This window comes from Chelonoidis abingdonii, chromosome 20 (assembly GCF_003597395.2).
Source record: "Chelonoidis abingdonii isolate Lonesome George chromosome 20, CheloAbing_2.0, whole genome shotgun sequence".
In the NCBI taxonomy this organism is placed as follows: domain Eukaryota; kingdom Metazoa; phylum Chordata; order Testudines; family Testudinidae; genus Chelonoidis; species Chelonoidis abingdonii.
Window position 1 is genome coordinate 24,405,021 of NC_133788.1, and position 18,036 is coordinate 24,423,056.

Below are 18,036 nucleotides of genomic sequence, written 5' to 3' on the forward strand. Positions count from 1 at the left end.
CTTGCTGTCTAGCACCCCCCTGGAGACATTAGCCATCACAGCCCACGCATTGCAGGAAGGGCGTAGCCAAATAGCTGACATTCTTGTAGGATAGGCTCATGGCTCAGTTTGCTGGATGGCTCCCATCCCAGTCTTGCCTGAGCTGTAAGGGCCTCCATCAGAAATACCGTGTAATGGAGTAAGTGCTAATGGAAAGGAACAAGCAAACAGAGCTGTGTTTCTCCCAGAGATGGTGGGAGAGAATAGGATGAAGGGTTTCACTCTGCTCCTGGGGAACAGGGGAATTCACTCCCATGTTACAATTCCCCTGCATGGGACCCAGCCTTCCTCTGGAGCTGATATAGACCCCCAGGTACCCAGAGCTTCGCACACAGCCCCGTTCCCTGGGAAGAAGAGCAATGATGAGTCATTTAAAATCTGCTGCTTTACTCCTTGCTAGACACACTGGGTTCTGCCTTGTCATCTTGCCCTTTATGAGCCAGACAGCAGCAGGGTGCTGCTGCCAGTGAATTCTGAGCTCCCAGCAGACAGCTGCCAGGCAGTTCGCTGGCGCTGCAGCCCAGTCACAGGTGAGATTAGTTGCTTCGGAAGGAAAATCAGTGTTGGGTGCTCAACTGCATCTGCCAATACATTTGAAGCTAGAACTAGAAGACAAGGAGTCCAGCTCCCATTAAAACTGTCTTGGTGTATAAAGGTTCGATTGATTCCCAGCAATGACACCTAATCAGATGACATGGATCAGGGTTACAAAGGGTCAACATGCTGCCACATGGCAGGAGCCAGTGTATGCTAAGCCAAGAGGCAGCTGTTACAGTGTCCCTTTTTGAATTGGAAAATCAAATGCTGATAAAACATCATCGCAACTACAGTGGAGTTGCATCATAGGCACATTTAACTTACGTGATCTTAACTATACACATTCGGCAAAACAAAAAGAGAAAAATAACAATTTAAATACTGTACCTGCAGTGCAGGTGATTCTGCCCACCATTCCACTCAATGAGCATATGACTAGACACAATTTTCGCCTTACATGCTGACTTCAGAACCTAACCCCTGTGTAAGATGCCACTCCCCTGTAAAACCAATTGCCACAGATAGATGCAGCTATGGATGGGAGTTGGTCCCATGCACCTGACAGTCACTCCTGTTTCTGAACCTTCATAGCTTTCTGATCCCAGTGGTGCATCTAGTTCTCGAAACAGTTCCCCCTGCAGGGTATTCAGCCACTGAGCTGGATCCCCCACCTGGTGCCTGTTAGCAGCTCCTGGTGTTTGTTTTTGTAGGGATAGTTGCTGTGTTCTTGCCAGTGCATGAGCTCCCTTAGCTGGCTGGTGCCCCACTAGAGCTGACTACAAACAGCTAATGTTTTGAAAGATCACTTTCCCCATCTAGTCTAAGTAGGATGACCAGATGTCCCGATATCCAGGGTTTTGTCTTTCAATATAGACACCAATTACCCCCACCCATCCTGATTTTTCACACTTGCTATCTGGTCACTCTAATTCTAAGTGCCAAGTTGCATTTTAAATAGGGTTAGTTAAAACGTGCTAGCTAATACACTTTAGAGCAAGACCTGTTATCCTAGACTATGCATGGTGCTAGTGTGAAGGGTGCAGTGGCTACCTACCACTGTGCCTGACATCTAACATTCTCTTTCACTTAATAGTGGTAACTGTTTGACACTCTTGTCCTAGAATTACTTCTGTTCTAGCTGCTCGCCATATTGCTCTGTTGTAACTACTTCAGGGTTGTCTTTGGCTGAAGGATCATGTTAGATATCCTCACCAAAGTTTCTGTCCATGAAGTCTTTGAAGTAACTGTGACCTTACGTGGGCACTGGCATGTTCTAACAATGCTGTTATTAAAACTACTGTCACCTAGGGTAACATTAACACTAACCAAATTCATCCTTAATTGTAACAGCTAAGTTCTCCACTCAGAAAGCTGCTTGAAGATACAAAATGGCACTGCACTGCCTGATGTGAACTTGTATTCGTGCCCAAACCATACAGTCACAAAAGCATCTGTGCTGACAGCTTTATTATGAAATCAGAGGCCAAGGTCTTATCTGACACATTCACAGGGGAATTGCTGGAGCTGGTCCCCGATACACTGGGCTATGCCTGCCGGCTCCTCCTCTGCTTGTTGGTGCTAGGAGGTCACAGCTCAAGGTGGCTAAGGCCCCTGCTCCCCTCCAGGGCGGTGCATTCACTCCCCAAGTGCCCCGCTCCTGGCTCCTGCCTAGGCAGTGGGTGGGCTGGATCCCAGCTCTCAGCAGGAACAGGACATGGGCCCCGCTTGCACAGCCAGCGGTGGCCCTTTTAAGAGGACGCTTGGGTGCCAGCAGAGACGCGCACATGGCTCGGCCTCAGCATCTGCGTCTCCGGAGCGTGTGGGAGTCACGTGGGCGTCATGTGGCAACAGCTGATTCGTCCCCCGAGGCCCCCACTTTACATCAATCAGCTGTTACTGGGCTAAGGGCAGGAAACTTTCTTAAAGGGGCAGCGCCCTGTGGGCGCCCCTGCTGCCCCACCCCAGCTACAGCTAGCACCGGTCCAAAGCCAGGAGGGAACAATGAGGGGGTGGCAGCAGAACATAACTCCCAGCCCCTCTGGGAGGTCTAGGAGCCTCTGTCCCCGGACTGCAGTGGGGAGCATCTCAGCACTGACTGCCCGCAGCATCAGCAACAGCAAGCAGGGTCTAGGGCAGAGTAAGTGTGCCTCAGTCCTGCTTCTTGTCTTCCTCCACAAACTGGAATGTGCCACAGACAAAGGAAGGGAAACTTGCCCTGTGGGATCTGTGGGCTAAAGGAGACCAGTGGGCCCCCTGCATGGCACGGAGCCAGCCTTGTGGAGTGGGGAAGAGCCATGTTTCTGGAAAAGCACTCGGCATTTCAGGGGTTTTGTCTGGCTAGGAGGGCCCAGCAGGGCAAGAGGCCTTATTGGTCTTATTCTGTGCAGGGCCAGTGTTCCTGAGTAGTTACAGTATGAGGGAACCCAATGGCCTCTGCTGGTCAGTATCTGCTGCATCTAATGCCATGGACAAAGGGGCATGTGCCTGTGTAGCACCCAGCACACCAGAGACCTCAATCTGGGGGTTCTCTGGACACTGGTGCAGATGTGGATAATCTGGGACAAATGCCAGCTTGTTCCAGGCTCTGGTCTGAAATAGGACCTCTGCAGTAGGTTTCACAGTGTCCTTTGCAGCAGCCTGTTTTGTCCCAAGCCTCTGCTGTGCTTTTTCTCTGCTATCCGCAGCATGGAGAGGGAAAGCAGCCAGGCTCACAGCTCTTCACTCCCTCACGTCCTCATTTGTGCCTGATTGAGTGAAGTGCTGAGATCTGTGGATGAGTGTGAGACAGCCTGATGTGGGTGCCTAATGCGCCAGCCAGCAGCGTGGGAGGGAAACAGGCCCAGAGTCCCTCCCCAGAAAGACTCTGATTACCAAGATCACCTCTTGTTTGAGACAAAAAAACTAGGTACAGAAATAAACCAATTCTATGAGGGTGAAAAGTGGGAACCCCTTGGGAGGAGGGAGCATGGCAGCCCTACAGGCTCTAGTCCCTGGGGGTGCAGGGCAAAAAGCAGCATACTTCTCTTCTGGACTAGGGTGCCCCTCCAGAGGCAGGGATGCATCACACCCTTGCAGAGGGACTCTTTGTGCAACCAGCTGCAATCCTCCCAGGCTGAAGGGCATGTTGGCCTTATGATGATGGTGATGATATTGATCTTGGTATAAAGAAATTTCAGCTTTAAGGATGACAAGCCCTAGGAAGGAGCTAGGCATTATTGTTAGGAGCAAGCCTGAGGAGAAGAAAAGTGGAATCTGTCTTGAAGTGATTTAGTTGGGGATTGGTCCTGCTTTGAGCAAGGGGTTGGACTCCTGAGGTCCCTTCCATCCGTGATATTCTATGATTCTGTGATACGTGGAGTTGGATCCTCCTTCCCCCACTCCCCAGCCAAACAGAAAAGAGCCAAACTAAGCAAACTGCCACAAAGCTTCAGCATTAAAGAAGTGGCTCTAGTCCATGTGATGGTGGGTCAGATGGTGAGTCCACTGCTCCCCTCTGCTCCACTTGGGTCTCCATCCTCTTTTCAGCAGAAATTGGATTTGTTCCTCACACATTAATCTCTATACCCTTCCTGAACCCCTAGAAGTGTGGTAGGAGCTGCTTCTGGTCTCTTGCCCTTGTTTTCCAAGACAGAGCCACTCCCTGAAGCTTCTGGAGCTAAGTCCCTGGCCCTTTAAACAACTTGTTCACTCATCATGCACCCCGCTCTGGTATTGCCAAGTCACTGGGTTCAGATGAGTTTCTTTAGACAAGCCCATTTGCTGGCTGTGATTGGTGCGTTTCAGAGAAAATCTACATCTGATTGGTGGCCCAGTTGTAACAACTTCTCGGAATCATTCTGTCATTAGCACGAGCTCTTAAAGCCACAGGCTGCTCTTTGCTGACTGCTGTGGGGGCAGTGCAGTTGGCAGATGCCTAATCCTGCAAATGTTTATTAGAGAATATTTAAATAAAGATGATACACAGAGTTTGATGTGTCAGTTATTAGTCATTGGGGGTAACATACAGAGTATAGGGGACGTTGGTATTTGGTTATTGGTTAGCATATAATATATACAGTCTGTAATGTCCCCAGTGCGGGGTGTACAGTGGGTGGGGTCAAGATACAGTAGGGGAGCAGTGAGGATACATCGCTCATATAATGGGTTACACATAGCCATGATTAGAGTAGGCGGGCTGGGTAACGAGGACAGGATGACCCTCACGTGGTGGAATCCAGGTCGGTGGGTTCAGGACTTAGGGGATATAGTTTAGTAGGGGGGGTTTAAGGGTTTCCCCCACCCCCCCGTGGGTGCATGAAGCCACGACGGCTCACCCAGCTCTTCTCAGAGGGGCAGGCCCCGGTCATGGGTCACAGACCAATATTTTCTCTGGTACCAACAGTGCATGGCTGTGGGGAAGCTCAGACTGTCCCAGGTGGCTCAGTGCTACTGGGTTCCATGCACCTCACTCCTACATGCCATTTATTTTGTGGTTGTGCCCTGGGGCCTGTTCTTACAGGGAAGGTCCCCTTCCACATGTGCCTGCACTTGCCTCAGGAAAGTGATAAGATACTGGCCCCATTTTTCTATGATCCTTGACTTCTTTCCAAATTTCCTTCTGCCCTTCAGCTCCTTGCTCTTTCCCCCTCTCCCACTGCTCCCTTCACCAGCCAATCCTAGACAGTGAAGTGTTAACCAGAAGGCCTTCAGTTCCAGATATACCCCTGATGTGATTCTGATATCCTGGGAAGGGGATTGCTGAAGTTTGGAGTGCAGTTGGGATGTGGGGCCTGGTTGGGAGGTGTGTGCCCAGGGTTGGGCAGGGCAGTACTAGGGCTTGGTTGGCAAGGTGCCTAGGGTGCAGCAGTGCTGGGGCCTGATTAGCAGGGGACCTGGGGTGGGGGAGCAGTGCTGGGGTCTGGTGGGTGTTGTGGAGGGGCTGCCTGGGGGCAGTGCTGGGGTTTGGGGTGGGTCCCTGGGGTGCCCTGGCTGGGGGCAGTGCTGGGGCCTGGTTAGCAGGGTGTCTGGGGCAGGACCAGGGGTGGGTGGAAGGGGCAGTGCTGGGGTCTGGTGGGGGCTGTCTAGGGGTTGGGGTGGGTGCCTAGGGTGCCCTGGCTGGGACCTGGTTAGCAGGGTGCCTGGGGCAGGACCAGGGGGAGAGGGGGTGGCAGTGCTGGGGTCTGGAGGGTGTTGGAGTGGGTGCCTGGGGTGCCCTGGCTGGGGGCTGGAGCGGGTGCCTGGGGTGTGCTGGGGGCCAGGTGGCAGTGCTAGGGCCCTAGTGGGGGGCAGACCCATAGGAGCTGCTGGCCCTGTGGAGCAAGGCCCGAGGCCGTAGGACGCTCCCTGGGGCTGCGGGGCTGGGTACAATAGCGGTCTCTGTTCCTTTAAGAGACCGCACCCCTCCCCAAGTTCTCTCTGCTGAAAATGCCAACTCACAGCGCGCTATGCATGATGGGATCGCGTCTGCCGCGCCAACTACACTTCCCGGCATGCTCCGCTTCAGGGCGGTGTCCAGAGAGTTCCTAAGTTAGCTCTGCACTGCTGATTGGATGAACCTGATGCCAGTGTCTGTTCGGTACGGGGGCGGGGCAGGAGGTGGATGCTCTTAGTCCATTGGTCAAGGTGCTGGATGATGAGAGGGACTGGCAGGTCTTCCTCCCTCTGATTGGCTTTCTAAAGTGCCAATCAGAGGCGGGGCGGGGATGGGGCGGCCATGGTGCAATGGGTGGTCTCACAAGGGCGGGGTCACCTCTGGCAACGGCGGTCGGTGATTGGCCGCTGGAGGAGCCGGTGGGTGTCTGCGTCACGACGCCGCCAGCTGATCAGAGCCAGGAGCCGGTGAGTGCGGGCGGCTGGCTGGGCGGGACGGAGCTGCCGGCTGTGGGGCAGGTGGGTGTCGGCGGGCCGGCCCGGCTGGGGAAGCCGCTCAGGGCGGGGGACTTGGCTGGGCTCAACCCGCCACGGGGCTCGGCCACGGCTGGGGAAGCACGGGCGGGGGTGGGGGCGCCGCGGCCTGGGGCGCGCTCGCCGCTGCCGCGGGCGCCCCCGGGCGGGTTGTTAAGGGCTGGGGGGAGGCAGCCCCCTGCTATGCAAGCTGACAGTTTAGGGTTTCGACACGGGGGCGGGGGAGGACGGCTTGGAAACTTCTAGCAGCGCCACCCTCCCCCGGCCAGCCCTCTGCCTGGGGGCGCCCGCGGGGGAAGGTCACCTTCCTGCCGCGGCCCCGAACTTCGGCCCTGGCCCTGGAGTCGGGGCGGCGGGGGACTGGGCCACCTGGGGGGCTCCGACCCCCTCCCGCCCCTCCCCAGTATGTAGACTGGTCCGTGGCTTCCCAGACAGGCCGGGGAGCTGCGAGCAGCTCCGCTTCCCTGGCAGCCGCTGGGTGGGGCAGACGTTGCTTTAGTCAGCAGCACACGCAGTTGAGCGGCTCTTGGCGTTGGCTGTCTCAGGAGCTCAGTCCTGGTTCGGGTCAGGCTGCCCTGAGATGCGAGGGTCAGGGCTCTTGGCTCGCTTCCTGCCCCGTTGGGTGGGTGCCTGAGCCGCTCGGCACTGAGGGTAGGTGGAGACCGAACCTTTCACTCCTCGTGCTCCTTGGGGGGTGAGGGCTTGAGCCTTGGTCTGAACCAGAGATTTGGGTTGGGTCAAGGCTCGGGTGATTTCCAACCTTTCCCTGTTGTGGCGCAGCCTGGGAAAGTGCCCTTGGCTACAGGGCAGCCCCAGAGGAGCTGCCCCGCTGTGCGCAGTCCAGGGAGGTTGCTTAGGTGTACTGGAGGCTGCTGGATTCAGTCTCTTGTTCTCGGCTTTCCTGTTGCCACCTGTTTGGCTCCTAATCTATAATCTCACTGGCTGCTGCCATCCATGTTACACTAGTGGCTGGTGGTGTGTGGGTTGCCCTAGGGAGAAGAGCGAGACTCCTCAAGGCTGGGTGATTCCTAAGTTAAAGAGCGGATCTCTTGAAGAGATCCGGAGGGCGGTGAAGACCCAGTTCATGGAGTGAAGTTCCTTATCGCTAGAAGCAAAGAGTAGGCATTATGCTAGCAGCCATCAGCTTCTCTCACTGCCTCTCAGAAAAGCTGTAATGGTATCCTCTGGGGACCAGCTGGAGGAAGTGCACTGGGGGGACCTTCAGGGTCCACCCTGCTGCAGACTCAGACAGAAGGGACATCTTGCAACCAGTCTCGTGCACATTACTGGAGATTTTTCTGTCGCTAGATCAGAACAAAGCATTAGGGGCAAAGCCTTGAAATAAACTTTATCCTCTGCTTGGTGGTTCCAGGGGCATGTCTGTAACTGTCAGACTAACACAGACATTTCATGCCCCATGCAGGGGTTCAGGGGAAGAGTGAATGCCTCAGGTAGACATATGCTCTGTATAGAGACATTATTCTTTTGTGCACTATTTACGTCCCTTCTCCGTCTCCCACTCAGCAGTCTGGCAGCTCCTCCATCTCAAGGACTCTGCTTTTGGCTGGAGCTGGGGCATGGAGAGGGCCTTTTCCTTTCATGCTGACTCATACATTCAAGCCCCATGCTGGAAGAAAGGAGGGGGTGGAGCACAGCACTTGGAACAAAGTTCAGACATGAAGGGGCCGGCAGACTGGGCTGGAATTTATACCATATGTACCAGGCATGAGTGGAATGTTTGGCATCTTGGCTGGGCCAGAGCAGCCTGTACAGAAGAGTTGGGCCTTACTCTGCGATCACCGCAGCTTGCAGGATAGCAGCCTTGTGCACTGGTAAGTCTGGCAGAAGTCTTGCTGCAGGATAGATGTTCCCACCCCCTCAGGATGAGTCTTCAGTCTGTGGTGCCATCTGTGTAGTCCCGAAGAGCCTATGTCCTAGACAGGTTGTGTCAGTGCCAGTGCACAGACTTCCCTGGGGCTTCCTCTGCAGCCACTTGAAGTCCCTGTGCCATTGGACTTGGTGAGAGTTAATAGCTTGTCCTGGGGCATGGTGTTCTGTTCACACTGCTGCCCTCACCACACAAACACACTGTGAAAAGGAAGGGGTCTCCAGATGTCCCATAGACTTGATGCCTGGGACCTCTTGACAAAACAAGACACTTCTCTCTCCCTGACCCTGCTCTCTCAGGCTGAGCCAGCACCTCAGGAGGTCTAGTCCCTTGATTACCAGTGTTTGATTCCTAGAAAGTTCCATCTTTGGACTGGAAGTTCTCATAGTTCAGGGCCAGCCCAGGAAGCTGGGTGATGGTGTCCCCCAGGTGGCTAATATGCTGGATTGCTCAGGTTCTCAGAAGCTTAAGAGTCTTTCAATTCCCCTGGTGGTAACTTGGCAGCAGGAATGCTGTGTGCTGAAGCATCTTCCTTGGCAGGCTGAGTTTCTGGCATCAGTCTAGGGGGGCAGTTGGGAAATGCTTTATTGGCTGCTGTGGGGTAGCCCTAAACCTGCCATGCCTCTGGCTGGGGGCACAGGCTGCCCCCTTAGTCAATACACCAAACTCTCCTCTGAGTCTTTCATAAGGCTCTCATAATAATGAGCCATCTAATCTCCATCACACAGATGCCTTCATTCTTTGCACACCAGTAGCATGCACCCAGCCAGTCTTGTTGAATTTATTTTGTGCATAAGAGCAAATGCACCAGCTGGTTTGGCAGTGAGGAACAGCTGGTGCCAATTTTGGAGAGGAGTTTAGGTCACACCTGGCTCCAGATCAGACATAGCCAGGAGCTCCCAGCAACTCCATCCTTGGTGCTCCTGGAATTGGTAAAGCACAGCTGGCATAATCATAAGCCTGTGTGGCAGATTCTCCTGTACAAGTGAAACCTCTGTCAGTTGCAATCTTAGGAATCCCTCAGTTATACCCACTCCAGTTTTTAGTCTCACATGAGACTCCACTCAGCAAGGACCCTTTGTACCAAGAGCAACAGTGGAAGGGAAAAGGCACTCAGTGGGTGCTATGATGGGAGGAAGGGTTTCTGTATGGGCTGCGTGGTTAGAGGGTGTGTCAGGAAGGGAAGTACCCAGCACTGCCATCCATTGGTGTAAGAACCTTGAGTTCTAGTTCCTGGATTACTTGATTTCACTTCTAAGTGTTGAGTACTGGTTCTGACTTGTTTGCTTCCTCCTCAGCTGCCTGCGCTGCTGGCTAACTAGCACCAGTTCTTCAGTGGCAAGCTTTACGTCCATCTAGTAGCTAAAGCTGCCAGTTGAAGAACTGTTGAATGTAGCCACTCTCATCTTGTCACTTGGGTTGTCTGATGTCAGCTGGATGCACGCATTAAGAGAGCAGGATGGGTGAGTTTTCAACTAATTTGGATTAACCACTTAGTGGAGTGAGGGATGACCACCTTGCCGGACTATGAAGAGCCCTACTTGATCCTGATCTGAAAGCAGAGCCCTGGGGTAGTGAGACACTCAGGAAAAGTCTCTAGTGGATACTTTGAGGCTGGGGGAGTGTAGGTTGAACATAAAGGGGAGTAAGTATGTCTCCATGCTAGAGTGCTTGCACCCTGGTTAATGGGAATACCTGCAAAAAAGTCCTAAACAAGTTGTCCTTGATGTACAGAGGTCATGTTTGAACCATTAAATCTCTAGAGTAGAGGGACATGGTGAAGGTCTCAACTGGACTGGGAGCTCTCACCTTGGAGAAATGAGATGTGGTGCCTAACAGCTAAGCTCTCCACCCTCCATAGGCTTCCATGGGATATGAGAGCCTGATGCCTAATGTTAAAACATGCAGGAAAAGTTGCCACCCCTTCCATGCCACCTACTGCTGTTAGACCTGGGCTTGGGCCCTTCTGCTTCTTTCTGGCTGATTATCTTTGCAGCCTTCACCTCACCAGCAATTTGGACTTGTAACCTGCTTCTAGTCACAGGAGGAAGTGCAGTTTGGCTCACCCAGAAGACCTGGGCTACCCCTGGGTGACTTGGTAGAACCTCATATTCTAGTTTGGTAACGGACAGCTGACTAAACCAACTTTCTGTGCTGGTTACAGCCTTGGCGCCTAATTGGTAGGGGCAACATGGGAGGCTTCCTTGACCTGGACTGATGAGGACAGTTTGGCCTCTACTATAGCTGCCAAGCAGGGGTCCATTTCATGCTGTGATGGGTTTAGTCAGCAAAGGGCTGCTGAAACCACACTCCAGGCTTCTCCTGAGCAGCTCTTCCTCATCCCCTGATGATTTGCGAGTTCACACAGCTGTGCTGTCCTGATAGGTAATGGGAGTTTCTTGAATAGGAGTTAGCTGGGGTCACAGGGATGTGCTGCCAGCCCCCATAGGGCAGTGGTCCTTGGACTCTTGGGGAGCTGCATGCTGTCTTAAGATTTCCAAAGGGGTCTGCAGCTCCATTTGAAACTTCTTGGGGTCTGCAAATAAGGCTGAAAACTACTGCTGTAGAGCACTGTAGTACTGATGTGGAGATGGCAAGCTGCTTTCTGGGGCTGCTCTGTGCTGCAAATGGGGAGGGCTATAGTCGCTTAGGACAACAAGCCTGGCCCCAGACCTGAGCAGAGCTATATATGGCAGAGGAAGGTAATCGTCACTAAAGACCATGCAGCGCTATGGTACAGGGCATGGGGGCGCATGGCAGGGAGAGGGGAGTGTTTTCTTCTCGCCCCAGCCTGATTACGCATGGCTAGAGTTGCTTTTGCTGTACATGTATATGACTGCCTCACCCTGCAGCAGTAAGTTCCATGGTTTACTTGGGGCAGCCATGATACTGCCCTTGTGTCATGACCATATGCATGTCAGGTCCTTCCCTGCTGGGAGCAGAGAACCGCTACCTTCTCAGCAGCTGTGATGGTGAAGCTATAGCACTCTCTCTCTCTTCTTTCCAAACTAGACAGCCCTATCTCCAGGCACAGGGATTCTCCACTAGCATGCCTGAGTTTCCAGTTCCTACACCCTCATGTGCCCACCTGCTCACTGTGACTAAAGCTGAGCACTGTCATCCAACCAATGACATTCCAGAAACAGACACAGGGCCCCTACCTGTTCTGTGGCCCTTACACAGCTCGAGCAGGCAGGGTGCCTGATTGGGGAACATTAACTGATCCCACATTCCCCAGGCTATTGTCAGAAGAACCCAACACACAAGCAGTCACCACATTCCTCCCACTCCATTTTACTGAGGGCTCCTGTAGGAATGCAACCCCCCAACACACTACCATACATGTGGGGCAGGCCCTGGCTGTCCCTCACAAGAGGCTGGTTCCTGGGGGAAGAGAATGAACACTCCACCCTATCTCCCATCATCTCTCCAGGCACTTCAGGTGGTGCTCTTGGCAAGGGCTTGGCTGGTCCCTGACCAAGCCAAGCGCAAGCTGCTTTCTTCCAGAAGAGGGACCCCCTCCCTGCAGCAGAAGCAGCCTGGAGCAGCTGCTTTCTAGCAAGAGTGCTAAACTGAAGGTGGCATGGGCTAGGCAGTGATCACAGAGACTTTCCCAGGGAGTGGCCCTCACATGGAGGCTAGAAAGCACAGGTGTAGCCTCTTCTCAGCAGAACCTGCCAGACTGGTTTCTCCTCACCTTGCAAGTGTGGGAGGGGAGGAGAAACTGGCCTGATTTAGGAACCAACTCCCCCCTGCTCCCTGGCTGGATTTATGTTCATCCAGGTTGTAAGTTGGAACCCATGGGTTATGAAGCATGTTCATCAAAGGATGCTGCTACATGACTGATGGTCACAGGGTTGAGAAAAGCTTCAGTGGCACAATAAGCTCTTAAAGGAGCCAGACTGAGCTTCTAGGCAGGCCAGCTGAAGGTGGAGACAGGTGGGGCTCTCACTGCTAGGAGGCTGTGCTGTTGTAAAGTGGTCTGCCAGGCCATGGCAAAAGGGTTGTTCCTCCAATGTGTCTTTGGCAGTAATGCTGTGTGGTGGAAGGCTGCCTTCTGCTGCCTGGGGCTACTTGTTTTAGTCTGGGACCAGCACAGGCATTTCAGTCTCAACTTACATTAATACAGAGCTGCTTGACTGCTGGAGTCTGTCCATGGATGGTCTTCAGGCTAAGCGCCTCCTAGTCCCAAACTCCGCTGGTTTGGGGTTGGAGCTTTTCAGGCCAGCACTGAATTTATTTGATCTTCAATCATTGTTAGGTGACCATGGTGGGGAGCCTCTGTGTCCTTGATCCATAGTCAGTCCCTTTTGTTGCAGCTGCCTGGATGTTCTGTATTGTAAGGCCAGACATGGCATCTGGCTTCTGCTCAGGGTTGAGCATGTGCTAGAGTGTGTTTAGGGGACAAAGCATTGTTCTGAATGAGGTAGAAGCAATTGCTCTATATGGGGCCACCTGAGAAGCTTTCTCTCTTTGGGCCACCTTCCTGCTCTGCTTCCACTTCAGCTCCTGCTGCCTTGGAAGGGGCCTCCTCAGAGAGCTCTTGAAATGTCAGGTGCTGACAAATATAAGGTGCCACAAATCATAGGACAACTCTTCCCACTTCCCCTGCCCCCTGTGTCATCACCACATGGTTTAGCACAGTTAAATTTTACCATTTTTAGTACCCCTAGCATCATGTGGGAGTCCATTGTGCTCTGCAAACCACACAACTTTTCCCACTGCTAAAATGCAGCTGTATCTGGGGAGGAACACAACAGCTACTACCCCACTGAGGCAGCTTAGGCCAGAAAGTGATTGAAGGCTCTATCCAGTTAAAGCCAGGGTGATTTTTAGGCTAGCAGAATGCAGTTGCCCGAAGCAGAACTTGACCAGCTCGCACGGCTTGACTCTACTCTGCAAACTGCCATGTGACCACCAATGACTCGGTCCATTATATTACCTGTGGAAAGCAGCACCTACTAGCCAGTTTGGGCACAGGAGATTCTGTAACTCTTCCCTCAGGCACAGAGCACTTCCTACACCATCTGGCTGTTCCTGTAAAGCAGGGGTAGGCAACCTATGGCACGGGTGCCGAAGGCAGCACTTGAACTGATTTTCAGTGGCACTCACACTGCCCAGATCCTGGCCACCGGTCTGGGGGGCTCTGCATTTTAATTTAATTTTAAATGAGGCTTCTTAAACATTTTAAAAACCTTATTTAGTTTACATACAACAATAGTTTGGTTATGTATTATAGTCTCATAGAAAGAGACCTTTTAAAAAATGTGTTACTGGCACGTGAAACCTTAAAGTCAGTGAATAAATGAAGACTCGGCACAGCACTTCGGGAAGGTTGCCGACCCCTGCACTAGAGGCAGGAAACACTGAGGAAACTAATGCAACATTTAAGCTTCCTAAGTGATGCTATTGTAGCAGGCCTCAGCCTAGGAAACATCAAATGCCAGCTGCGTTGCTGTGTGCCTGCTGACTGCGGGGGTGCAGTATTAGCGATAATGTATTACACTGCAGCTCTTTGACACAGAGCGTGGGGCTAGATTCTAGTTGGGCGAAACTTTTCTCTAGGCTACAGCTCCCCTTGCTGGAGAAAAGGTGCCACCTCTTCCTGCTTTGCTCTTAGATGCGCTACTGGTCCCCATGAACTCTCTTCTGTTTTCCTGCCCGATATTCATGGGCATTTTTTAAAATTGAGCTGTCAGACTGACGGAATGGTTGGGATATGAGCTTCCCCTGTTTGCGCAGACCCTGGCCACGACCCCCATTCAGCTGAGTTCCAGGACTCTGTGGTAGCCTGCTGTTCTTCAGCCCAACGGTTTCCCCTCTACAGAAGAGAGGACAAGTTATGTCTGGTTGATCCAGCACTTCTCTTCTCCTCCCCCTCCCCAATAAACTTTCCTGGTTGCTGTGGTTGTGATTGCAGACATGAAAAACAGGGCTCCTGCTCCATTTCGTGCTGGTTTTTATTTCTCCTAAGTGGGAGGACAGGGGTATGGGAAATGTTTATGCCTGCGGGGGTGTACTGAGCCCCCAGGCAGTCTCGCATTAGGCTTGCTTCATCCAGGTTGTATCAGAGGACCTGCAACAGAAGAAAGGACCCTGAGGAAAGGCCTGCCTGTGACTGAGTGCTTTGGCCCAGGCAGGGCTGATGCTAATGAGGCAGCAGCAACCTCATGGGGCATGAACCTAGTGGGTCAGTTGAGTTACTCACTGGGCCTCTGCTTTTGAGATTTGTCTGCCAGAGTACATGACCTCGGCTACCAGGGAGACCATGGGGTCAAAGTTCAGGCTGGCAACTGCAATCACATAATCATCTCTGAAAGAGAAAAGCTTCAGCAAATGAGTTACGCTCCCCTCTGGCCCCCTGAGTGCCAGAGCACTGCAGCCTCTGAGAGCTCAAGGGACTGAGCCAGTCCAGAGCCAGCTTTATTCTGATGGGCTCTGAGCTGGTCTCCCCACGGGCGGTGACAGTGGAGGGTGTCCATGGCAAAGTGCCCACGGGGGCATCAAGTGCTGAATGAGTTAAGAGTCGAGTAGAGTGAAAACAGATACTATCCCACTTCCTACTTTTCCCTTCCTCTCTCCAGGGCTGCTATGCCTCAGACTCTGAATCCTGGCACCCTACAGTTTTAATATTGAGCCTCAAAAGGAAGCTTTTCTATAAACCAGGGAGACTGTTGAAAGATCTGTCAATCTTCTTCTCTAGTGTCCTGTTCCTCCCTCCCCTGCATGCCCCTGCCCCAGCATGCAGAAGCTGGATGGACAGCAACCTTGTTGTGCACGCCTGTGGAAGGGTAGTGTGGAGCGTGCCCCCTGCAGTACTGCCAAGGACCATCCCAAGAGGTGCATACAGGCTGTTCCCCTGAGCACCATGGACATTGCTGCTGCATCCTGCAAGGAAGAGTAAGTTCTTGGCAGATACACTGGCTGGGTCTGGGTCTGGCTCTGACTTGCCAAGAGTTCCAAGCCAATTGGGCTACGGATTCACTCACTTGATGTAAAAGACCAAGAACTCCAGCTGCTCCAGATTTCCCTTCACAACAGTCTCTGTGTATCCTTCCCCATAGCCTGCAAACACAGAAGATGCAGTGGGGTCTGGGCAGATGCCACCATGCCCCTTAAGCTCAAATAACTGCAGGTGAGTGGGTGGGGGGAAGACAGCTCAGTAGACCAGTGGAAGGACCCTGAGGCGGGACCTGGGCTGCATGCTCCATGCAGTTAGGGCTCTGGCTGTGGCCAAGGTGAGAGAGGGTGACCCTTGTCCCCAGGGCCCTGGGGATATGACCTCTGACCCTAATGTCCTGGTCTATGACTTGACACTGGGTTTTCTGCTTAGAGCTGTAGCTTCCCCAAATTAAAGAAAGGGCTTGGGGGACTTCTCACCCTCACTCTCTCTGATTGACTTTGAGAATGGTTCATACATCTGTCTGGGTGCTTATAAGGTCCCCATCCCTGCAGTATCTGAGCACCTAGCTTTGCACAGGTATGGGGTGGGGAAGGATGTTTGTCCCAGCTTTTCTGCTCCCCTCCCACCTGCATAGCGGATGCTTTTTCCAAGCAGGGAGGTCCAAAAGAAAGGAACAGTGTGCAAGGCCTTCTGCTTCTTCAGCATGTTTAAAGCAGCAATGTGACCTGAAAAGACCCAGAAAACCCCAAGAGGGGAGAATGTATTTTTCCAGAAGATACTTTCATGGGAGACTTTTAAAACTTCAGGTTCATCAGCTTTCTCATCTTGAAGCCTGTCGCCTGTCCTGGCTCAAGGTGGGAAGTGGGATATTACTTCCAATTACTGACTCAGGCTGGCAGCAGCAGCTACCCACCTCTACGTGTGTAACCCCTTCCCCTTCCCTTTCCTCTCCCTCCCTTTGGGCATAGCTGCCCCCATTGCAGGGCATGTGGGCTGGTCAGTGGAGCTGGTTTGGTGCATAGGTAGTGGCTCTGCATGTCCTGGAGCCCACTTGCCCAAGGCACAGGCCTCACAACCTTGAGTGACCATTTCTCAAGCCTATTTTTCCAGCTGTATTGGGAAGGGAGGCAGACACAGCTGGTGTTAATGGTGCTGCAGTTCCTCACCATGAGCCTGTGCTATCTGCCAGTGACGGATGGTGGCGGTTGTTTCACCGAAGAGCGTGACTGGAAATGAAGTCACATCACCAGCAGCAAAGACTCTTGGGACATTGGTTTGCATGAACTAAGAGGGGAGAAAGGGGGTGATTAGTGACATAGCATGCACGGCACCTTAAATTTGATGTGTGCATGCCTCGCAGGAACTTACGCACCAAATCCACCAGGATGGTGCCTCCACGGTCCATAGCAATTGAAGTGTCCTTCAGGAAACCTGAGTTGGAGGTGACACCTTTGGGGAAAGACAGAGAAACACAAGAGGTGTGACAGGAGAGTGAAGAAAGCTCATGCAGGCCAGCGCAGGAGGGAGCACAGCTGTTTAAGTATCATTCAATCCAGCACGGGCTGGAGTTGAGCAAAGCACAGTAAGAACAAACAGCAGCATATGGAGGTGAGGATGATAATGAGAGCTGCATGAGGGTACAGGCCGGGAGCTAGTTGAGCTTGAAGAGGGGTAATCAAACACCAGCTCTAAGCAGGACCAGATATTTTGGTAACGGGCACAATGGGTGTAAGAACGGATCCCGGGGGGGATTCCTGGAGCAGCACTACAGGAAGGGAGAATGTGAGGCAATCAAGTCACAAGCATGTCCTGCTCAGGTATCTTGGGAGCTGGAGTTGGTTGGGGACAGGGTAGAGCGAGTAATTATTCTCCTGGGGTTAGTCTTGGAATGTGAGCCAGCCTGGCTCTTTTGGATACGCAGAGGTCCTGGAAGGTGAGGGGCAGCATAGATATGGACGGGGTCTATATGAAGCAAAGTTAACTGGTTAGTCTTACCTATTCCCACCACCACAACATCTGCAGGTAGCTTTTCTCCACTGGCCAAAACAGCCTCTGTAACCTAGGAAAGAGGCAACACCATTCACTGAGATGCTGCCTCAGAACCACCTCCTCCCAGAACCACCCCCAGCCTGCCCTCGCTATGGTACTTTGCTTCCCCAACCCCTGGACCACCCAATTCATGTTTCTGGGCCCAGGAGACTGATCCTAGGGGCAGTGGAGAGCAAGCTAGTGCCTGTGTATGTGATACAAGTTTAGAGTCCTGGGAGACTGGAGATTACACGGCCTGTGGAAGGAACATGGGATGGGAGTGAAATGGTATAGGCCCAGATTGGAAGCAAATTTTGGGAGCAGTCCAGGTGCGGAGCTCGTGTTAAGGACTTTGTAACCTTTCTGTTCTCTCCTCGCAGCTCAGAGATTTCAGCCTTCATGTAGAATTTCACACTTTTATTCTGCAGCATCTGAAACAAGGAAGACGAATTACCCCAGCCCAAAATAGCTTTTCTCATCAATGTTCTATCCCTGATTAATTCAACAGTTACACATTCCTTCCCTTCCAGAAACCCTGGCAGATAGCTGGGCCACTGGCCAGCTCTGCCCACTAGGGTTCTCCGAGTATCACCCCACCTCTCCAAGCGGGTCCTGTGGATCAGAGAGCTAGCATCTCCTACAGCTGATGGAGGAACAGCCCTGCTGCCTTCTGGGCCCCCAGTCTGTGCGCAGCACATAAGGTGGGTGTCACGGAGTCTGGGGGAGTCCGGCCCTGCACCCCTCTTCCTAGACCCCA

The 18,036-nt window shown here is 52.8% G+C and overlaps 1 protein-coding gene and 2 long non-coding RNA genes across 3 annotated transcripts in view; 2 read left to right on the top strand and 1 right to left on the bottom strand.

Moving 5' to 3' along the window:
• Positions 1-6,392: 6,392 nt before the first annotated feature.
• LOC116829450 (uncharacterized) lies at positions 6,393-15,275 on the top strand. Its single transcript, XR_004374749.2, has 4 exons — positions 6,393-6,444; positions 7,984-8,291; positions 9,646-9,810; positions 14,932-15,275. It is a non-coding gene; the product is annotated as an uncharacterized LOC116829450 (long non-coding RNA).
• Positions 14,251-18,036, bottom strand: part of LOC116829447 (apoptosis-inducing factor 3-like) — a 25,790-nt gene continuing 22,004 nt past the window's right edge. The window contains exons 12-19 of the mRNA XM_032788301.1: positions 17,639-17,710; positions 17,247-17,310; positions 16,624-16,700; positions 16,418-16,535; positions 15,878-15,976; positions 15,337-15,412; positions 14,556-14,660; positions 14,251-14,423 (exon numbers count right to left, since the gene is read on the bottom strand). Of these exons, the coding sequence (XP_032644192.1) occupies positions 14,390-14,423; positions 14,556-14,660; positions 15,337-15,412; positions 15,878-15,976; positions 16,418-16,535; positions 16,624-16,700; positions 17,247-17,310; positions 17,639-17,710 (645 nt within the window). The 3' untranslated portion in view covers positions 14,251-14,389. The remainder of the gene's footprint in view (positions 14,424-14,555; positions 14,661-15,336; positions 15,413-15,877; positions 15,977-16,417; positions 16,536-16,623; positions 16,701-17,246; positions 17,311-17,638; positions 17,711-18,036) is intronic.
• The window catches only part of LOC116829448 (uncharacterized), an 11,959-nt gene continuing 10,622 nt past the window's right edge, over positions 16,700-18,036 (top strand). The window contains exons 1-2 of the long non-coding RNA XR_004374748.2: positions 16,700-16,859; positions 17,660-17,980. This is a non-coding gene — a long non-coding RNA (uncharacterized LOC116829448). The remainder of the gene's footprint in view (positions 16,860-17,659; positions 17,981-18,036) is intronic.